The sequence below is a fragment of the Panthera uncia genome, chromosome E1, assembly GCF_023721935.1.
Source record: "Panthera uncia isolate 11264 chromosome E1, Puncia_PCG_1.0, whole genome shotgun sequence".
Taxonomy (NCBI): domain Eukaryota; kingdom Metazoa; phylum Chordata; class Mammalia; order Carnivora; family Felidae; genus Panthera; species Panthera uncia.
The window spans coordinates 29,193,155-29,201,372 of NC_064814.1; the positions used below are offsets into that span (position 1 = coordinate 29,193,155).

Consider the following 8,218-nt stretch of genomic DNA (forward strand, 5'->3'; position numbering starts at 1 on the left):
GCTCAATATTCACAAAAGTCAAGCAGTGATCTTATTTGGTTATATTAGAACTCACTCAGTTAAGCAGCCTGAGAATCTATACAATGCCTGGCATATGGTTGGTGCTTGAAAATACGTGAAGCAAATATTTAACAGCTGATTGAATAAGTAGGTAACGCACATTTAATAACACCTTATAAAATTCCTGACCCCAGGCATCGATTTCCTAATTGTTAATGGCTTAGAATATAATGAACATCATTAATATTTTTCTTCAGAAGTCATGAAAAAATGATACAATAAAAATCTTCTAGATAAGTTAGGGAGTGGCAACACGCTCATTTGAGAGAACTACGATTAAGACATTGCGAACAAGGAGGGGAAGACGGACGATTTAAAATCAGATAACTACAATAAAATAAATAAAAATAAAAATACAATAGAAACAACCATTTAAGAAGTTTCAGCAGCAATAAGTATTTATTATTTTGAATGAAATGTACATTAAACTTTATATAAAAATCATCAAAAGTGCTAGGTTGGATTATTTTAATATTAATTTAACCCCCCATGTCATCTAGTAGCTATGCCTTTTACCTTTTTGTTTAATTTCTGACACATCATTAATCATCTAAAACTGTCCAATGTTAAAACATAAAAAATATTAGTTTATTCTTCAAGAAAAAGTACCACCAGTGATGCGTTATTAAAAGCAAAAAAATAGATGCCAGAGAACTTATTTAAAAAAATTATCACAGAATTTCATAGAAGTATGCAAAGTCTGAGGGGATTTAGACTCTCGGCAGTACATTTTTATGATACAACTCCTCAAAAGTGTGTGTGTGTGTGTGTGTGTGTGTGTGTGTGTGTGTGTTTGAGGCAGGTCGCTGGTGTGCCAGAACTGTCTGATTATTTTCTCATCTTTCCTTGGCTCCTTTCCAAGGTGAAATGAGTGTTGTCTAATGCCGTGCACCTCCCATGACCCTCAAATGTTTAATGTAGAGAAAAAAGCTGAGTTTTCAGTCTTAGAAATAGCCCTTAGAGTTAAGTTTGTCATTAATGAAAACACAAGTAGGTTCCTCACAAAACAGAACCCCCTCTACCCTCCCAGCCTCAATTCACCCCCATTCCTCTGGTCTGCTCCAACGCTCTGTTCATTCTCTCCCATACTAGTTCTGGGTGAATTGGATGACACAGTGAAAGGAAGGCTTTCAGGCCATGTATCCCATTTGGTCCCATTTGGTCCTAAGCAAATAAGCTTCTCTGATTTGCCACAAGAGCCGTCTGACTCTCCCGTCTCTTGGCTTTCTTGCTCCTCTGCCTCACCTTCCAGCATAAGGCACTGGAGGCTAACAAAAAAAGTCCAGATGACAGAAGGACCAGACCCAAGATAGAGATGATGGAGCCATGGGAATTGAAGCTGTAAGCCACAGCCGTGACCACTATGCCAGCGATGAGGACCACCACGGCAAACGGGATGATGCAGCGGTAACAGGAGAGCTCGGCACCCCCTGTAGCAGCCGTCAACTGAATCTCACTGACCAAGGGGACCGTGGTGACCACCACTTCCCTGTTGGGGCTCTTCTCCATTGTCACTGGCTTGGAAGACTTTGGGGTTCCCAGGATCTCCTTTATGGGCTCTTCAGTCATTTTTACTAGCGGCGTTTCCTAGCTGGGTTCACAGACTAGACCTGGGGGGTCTCTCCAGGGTGGAAGCTGTGGAGGAGACAGAGAAATGCATCAAAGTGAGCCCTGCAAATAGAAGTCAGGAGCTAGGGAGGCACCTCTGGGTTCTTTCCCAGGAGGCACAGATGCATGTGAAAATCAGCTTTCATATTTTTTTTCCTAATTGTTTGCATTCTCTTTGCAAAATGCAAGGTAAAGCAGATAGCCATAAAGAAAGGGAAGATATAAAAAGCAGGAAGCACTTTACAGTGTTTAATATACCCTGACGGTCTACAAATGTTTTACAAGCCTTTCCGCTTTGTCTATTGCTTCTCATTTCTCTAAACACACGGAAAAGCCTCAATCCTAATCCAAAAGACGGCCTCCTTCATGAGGAGAATACACTATAAACAATACTCCTCACAGTTTGTTCCAAAACTCAGGGCAACATAGACTCTGCCAGTGTTTCCGGGCATAACATGCATTCCAAACTATCACCCATTTGCTGCCCACCAAATCAGTATCAAGACCAGCAGCCAGTGTATGAAGGATGTTCTTTTACGGCAGCTGACAATCAGCAAGTCTTTATTGTACCTATTTAACAGCGCACCATGTGTCCTGGGACCACGGTGGGGGAGCAGGTCAGCAAAAATTCAGTGGCAAGAAGGCCAGGATTTGTGATCTGAAATGTGGCAATATCTTCCAATCCATTTGAGAAGGGAAAAGGAAGAAGAAAAATCCCACGGTGTTGTAGGATACAATTTTGTACTTTCTTAAAGATAAGATCAACTCTTAGAGTAACTACCTGTTGGTTCAAACTTTTCCTTTGAACTCAACAAGGAATTGCAAATACTACGTGGGCTGTGACATATTTTTAAAAATAAGCATGCTTGATTTTCAGGAAAGTTTTATACTTTTTTCATTTCCCCATGCCCTAGCGTATAAAACTTGTCGCAATGCACCTTTCTGAACATCTGAACCCAAACACTTTCAGGACTCTCCATCACATATCAGAAACTCTCAGTCAAGCATCTGTCTCTAATGCTTCCCAGGAGAAATCGGTGAATGCTCTTGTCTGCTGTTCAGACATGTTAAGTCTTCCTCTTTTGTCCCCGAGAAGCGATGTAGCTAGCAGCATTGCAGTTACCGAAGAAATTCAGAGGAAGATTCTTGAGGCTATTTCAAGGAGATTATTAACACTTTGAACATATTAAGCATCCACTGAAAACAAACTTAAGCCCAGATCAAACCTCCCAGGTTCCTCTCTGCCCTGGGAGGTCAAACTATCACTCCGTGTGCAATGAAGCTAAATCTTAGAACTGCCTATTCGCATGTAATTTTTAGTCACTGAATTAATCCTTGCTGTCCAGTGACACCCTACATACTGGCGAGGCCAGTAAAAGGATATTTGAGATTATGTCTGAAAGAAAAAAAAAATCTTCGCTCCAAAGCTGAGGCGTAAGTTAACCTGCAAACGAAGATCTGTCCCCAACTACAGGCACATACCTCAGAGAAAAGCAATCCATTACCAGGCGGCACACCGGACTTGGGAGGGAAGAAACAGCAGTGCTTGAGTTTCTTCGGTCAACTTCTGGGAAAGAGCCTGTAGTGGCTTGTCTGTCAGTAAAATGACAGGACAGGAATCTCCACTGGGGAAAAGAAAAGATATAAAAATACTGTGCTGTAGGGCTGGTTTCAAATCCTGGAGTTCTTTCTTTCGCTCTACCTCTGTTCCTAAATGACGCTTGTCTTTCCCTCTCTCTCTTTTTATTTCCTCCCCCTCTGGATTGCCCCTCCCTGTCATTTTTTTTTTTCCTTCGTTCTCTTCCTTGCCAGCAGATTTCGAGTTTTGGCTTCCCCCAGCTCTGCTCAGGGACATGATAAGTCAGAATCAGTCTAGAGTCCCCAGAGACAGAAGCCAGCTTTTACTTTTATTTCTCTTGCAGCATTTACTAAGTAGACTGCTTTGCATTACTCATTTTTTCCCCCAGCCAACCTCCAGATCTTCCTCCCACCCATCAGGCATTTTCATAAGAAAATCCCAGACTCAGCGTTGCAGACCCAGCTGAGGGGACAGAGCTGAAGGGACAGACACTTTAGGGCGGCAGGAACAGCTGTGAAGTCATGGGGCAGCTGAATTCAGCCTGTAAGCCAGCAAAAACCCATGTTTCTTCTGCTTCCCCAATATTCTTTATTCGTATGTGTGTGGGGCCATCTGAAGCTTAAACCCCCCCCCCCTTGTTTGATATTAATTCTCTTAGGAATGAGGGTGAGAGGCAAATGTTTATGGCTGAGGGGGAATCCAGTCATCTTGATTTAAACATGATCACTTACTACTTGTGCTAGGAGGTGAGTACTTTTGCCAATGCTGAAATTATCATCACCATCAGCATCACCATCACCACTGTCATTTACAGACCACCTACTATGGACCTGGCCCGCACAGCATGCATGCATTACTTCTCACTAGTTTACAAATGAGTTTATAAACAGTTTGTAAATGAGGCTCAGAGGGGTTAAGTAATCTCACAAAGGTCACACAGAAGGAAAAAAAACCCGTTGGTTTGAACCCCAGGCTCTAATGGGCACATAAATCATGTAGAGAGCTTATTAAATGTCGAATCTGATTTCGTCGGTCTGTAACAAGCTCCTGGCTGATGCCAGTCTGCTGTTTCTTGGCCCACTTTCAGGAGCAAGGTACTTGAAACGTTCAAGCATAGATGGTTTGGCCCACCACACACCCCAACAATTAAGTTAAAGGTCTATATCCCACTCTTCCTCAAATGGCTTTATAGGTTGATACTTTTTTTTTTTTTTACAGATAAAGCTGTTTGAAATTTTAAAGTCCCAGATTGTCTTTTTGAGAGGAAAAATGAGATAATATTTGGACACTATTATAAGTTCATCCCTATACTTCTGTAGCTAAAAGTTATCCATCCTCTATTTTTTAGTCTCTATAGTTTTAAGAACTTCTTTTTAATTAATACAGTAAATTTATAAGTGTTAAGTCAATTATCTGAAAAGATGTGTTCCCTTCTTTCTCTTGGCTTGTTAGATTTCTTTAACTGTTGGCACAAGGCTCGGATGTTCCCAGGCATCTCACTTCTGTTCTAAGATAGCATCCCGCATCTAGTAAAAATCCCTTGATGGTTTTGTCATAAAGAGAGAGGGAACAGAAGTCCTTTTCTGTAGAATGGGAGCCAGAGAGAGGGCTTCTGCATCTCAAAAGAAATAAAGTTGAAAAGTCCCTGAGGTCAAGGGAGCCCAGAGTGCTGAGGATGGCGAGTATCTGGAGGTCCCCATAGCTGCCATCTTTGCATTTTTAAAATGTGGGCGTCCAAGAAACAGACCCATCATCCAGGAGAAATGCTGTGGCTTGGTGATAAAGATAAAGGATGCTTAGAACTAGGGCATTTCAGCACTTGTCAACACTGCCCTGGGAAAATGGTGATACAAAGGCCACTGGCCACATACATTGGAGGCTTGGCGGGGGGGGGGGGGGGTGTTCCTTATAAGAGCAGCAAGGTCTCTCTCTCAAAAGAATCCAATAAACCCACTGAAGCTCTTAAATCACGTTACCCTGTTGAACATCATATTCCTCTCTTACTAAAATCAAAGGTACATGAATCAAACCTCCACCAGAGAGAAACCAGAGGGCACCCTTTTTCCACAGTGAGCCCTTGACTGAATCTATAATAAGGGACAGTAAGTATGTCTGTGCGCTGGGAACATGGGCAGGTCTGTCATTACTTGTAATAAACCAAAGCGTTCTTCAGGCTTTCCAGGCTCCAGGCATCTCATTCTCCTCCAATTCTTCACAAGGAGTGTACATCTGCCTAGATACACAGATGCGCGTCTCCAGACTCTTAAGTAGACAATTGATGATTTGTATTGATAAATACAAAGACAAAGAAAGCTTTGGGATAAAACAGAAGTTGTATACAAAGAATAAGCGCCTAACATTATACTCATGGACACACGCAGTTTTAACTGACTTTTACTTCTTCAAATTGAAATTCAGGGAGAATGCCTAGTGATCAATGCCTGATGTCTTTGAATATTTTTACCTTCATCCATTCTGTGCATTTAAGATATTAACCCCCGCCCCTGGGAATTCCTAAAGGGACACCTGCCCCCAAATGCAAAATCTTATCCACAAAGCAACCAGTCTTCTTTCTGCAAGCCTTTCAGAAGAGAGGAGGAATCTTTCTGGTTCTTTTGAAAACACATGGCTCCAGGAGATTCTTTTAAAGTTTGGAAAACTTTTCAGAAAGCGTCCAGTGTGTGAATTAAACCAGTGCCCCCTGCCCCTAACTCCCCCGCCCCTGCCCCCTCGCCGTAGGCATTCAACATTTCTCTCCCAGATCTTTCAAAAAGCAAGGCAAAGATTCTTACCTTTCCCAGCCAGAATCGGACTGAGACAGCTGCCTGCTCCAGCCAACAGCAACCCAGAGAGGGGGATGCAAATCACCACACTAGGGACTGTAAACAAAGTACTCAACAAGGCTTAAACACAATTAAGGGACCGGAGAAAAACTGGAGAGAGGAAATCCCTTAAATGCGGCTGCATTTTGTTCAGCTTCCCTCTCTGAGAATGTAATCCGTGTTTTTTAAAAGGGAACCAAGTTTGAAAAGAATGTCCTGCTTTGTTTTACTCTCTTTATAGTCCCATCCAGGCTTTCATTTTCAAGATTTCAAGATTTTCCCTACCCAAAGCCCCCCTTCTGATACTCCTCTGTAAATGCTAGGAACCTGCAGAGAAGAATTTGTAAACCTTGTTATGTACTTCCAGGCGGGTGTGGGGTTCGGAAAGTATGTGGGCGGTGTGGGGGGTGGGATGTAAACTAATCTCTTTCCTTGCAACATGCAAGTAAAAAGAGTAATTGAAGAGAAGAATCCGTGGTGAAAATGACATGTGGTTCCTTGTGTGGACCCTCTCCCTAAAGTCAGAGTAGCGGTCTTACCAGTGCTCTCTATCAGAGGATGGCAAGGCACCATGGAAATGATGGTATACTGGAAAATCACTTCTGTGAGGAACTGAACTCTTAATCACATAATTTCCAGGCCTCGACATCAGTCTGGTCCTGGGGATTTGAAACCACACTGCACCACATGTAACACTTCCACCAAAGGCATCATAAGGAGCAGAACTTGTTATTCTGGAAAGAACTTGCCCAAATTTGAAAAAATCTTATTTTATTTAGAAATCAGATTGGAAACAAAGATATTTAGGTGCAGGGGATACAGAAGTGGAGGAGAGAAGGGCAGATGGTGAACACCATGACAGGAGATTTGGCCCTTTTCCCTTCAATAGAAGCCAAGGTTCAGTCTCTGGGCTGGAAAGGGGGGGGGGGCGTTCTGATTTTGCCATTGGCTTTCTGTTGTTGAAGACCTGGACATTTCTCCTTTGGGAGCATACAAACTTTGCATTTTGTGAAGAGCATCCCCATGTGTATTCAATTACTGGCCCATATTTACTTTCAGTTTGCTTTTGCTTGGTGTGGTTGAGTTGGCTAATTTCCAGCAGCTCTGAAGATGCCAGTTCCTTCCGGCTGTCTGTCCAATCACTGCATGCCTTTGATCTGGGTCATCACCCAGTCCAATTGGATTCAGTGTGATTCGGGAAGCTGGCCAGTTTTTCTCTTTTCCAATGCTTCTTTTAAGGGTGTGTCTGCACTTATGTTCTGAAATCACGAACATTTTGGAAAGTGATCTGTGCTTGTGTGTTCGTTTTGGATAACAGGTCGTGTTATTGCTTTCCCCACACCATCCCCCACCCTCAGGCACTGTTCTTTGAGGTCTAGGACATTAAATAGAGAGACCTGATGGTACCAAGAGGAATGGTGCGTATGCCTTAGATATATATTTTACTATTTGCTGGTCAATTTCCAGCTACCAGAAACTCATTAAATCCATGTGAGTATAGAAGGGTGGAAACACGTCTTCTAGATACACATCCTGGTCACCATTCTCTTATCTATTTTGTTACATAAACATAAAAAACCAGAGTTGCTAAAATCAAATGGCACAGTAGGACCTTAGGGAGGGCTGAGTAAATCATCTCTCACTTCAACAAGAGCTAATCGGCACTTCAGCCTCAGATGAGAATTTATTTTCTTGTTTCAAAATCCAAATGTGTGCTGAAACTTCTGTGGTCCTGATACATCCCCATGTATCTTGCACAATTCTTTATGCATATTATGCTTTGGAACCTTAGAATGAGGAAGCTCAAAGATCAAGGGTGATAGCAAATTGGGCTGCCATTTTCCCAAACAGGTACATACCACTGACGTCAGCCTTCCCTAGTAGGCTATGGGTCATGTATTCAGGGGCTTGGAGGAAGCCCACCATACTTACCTGTTTGTCCAGGGGAGGCAAGGGAAGGGACCGGAACGAGCTCACTCCTTTGCTGCTCCTCTTGATACTCAGTAGTGTGGGATCCCACTATGCCTTTTTACAGAAGCAGTCTCCCCCTCACCTCTGATGACAAATGTCACTTTTCTTTTCCATAATATAACGTGCACATTGTGTGACCACCCTCCCTCCCCCCCTCCACTCCCAATCAACACGTAAT

At 42.7% G+C, this 8,218-nt stretch overlaps 1 protein-coding gene across 1 annotated transcript; it reads right to left on the reverse strand.

Moving 5' to 3' along the window:
• Window positions 1–431: 431 nt before the first annotated feature.
• Window positions 432–6,111, reverse strand: TMEM100 (transmembrane protein 100). The gene is made up of 3 exons (XM_049636465.1): window positions 6,040–6,111; window positions 3,151–3,293; window positions 432–1,695 (listed from the first exon to the last, which is right to left on the reverse strand). Exon 3 carries the CDS (start codon window positions 1,627–1,629, stop codon window positions 1,225–1,227), a length of 405 nt encoding a protein of 134 aa, XP_049492422.1. The 5' UTR covers window positions 1,630–1,695; window positions 3,151–3,293; window positions 6,040–6,111; the 3' UTR covers window positions 432–1,224.
• Between the last annotated feature and the right edge of the window lie 2,107 nt (window positions 6,112–8,218).

Bases quoted from the DNA above. Each gene is read 5' to 3' on its own strand.
- TMEM100 (XM_049636465.1), bottom strand. From the start codon at position 1,629: ATGACTGAAGAGCCCATAAAGGAGATCCTGGGAACCCCAAAGTCTTCC.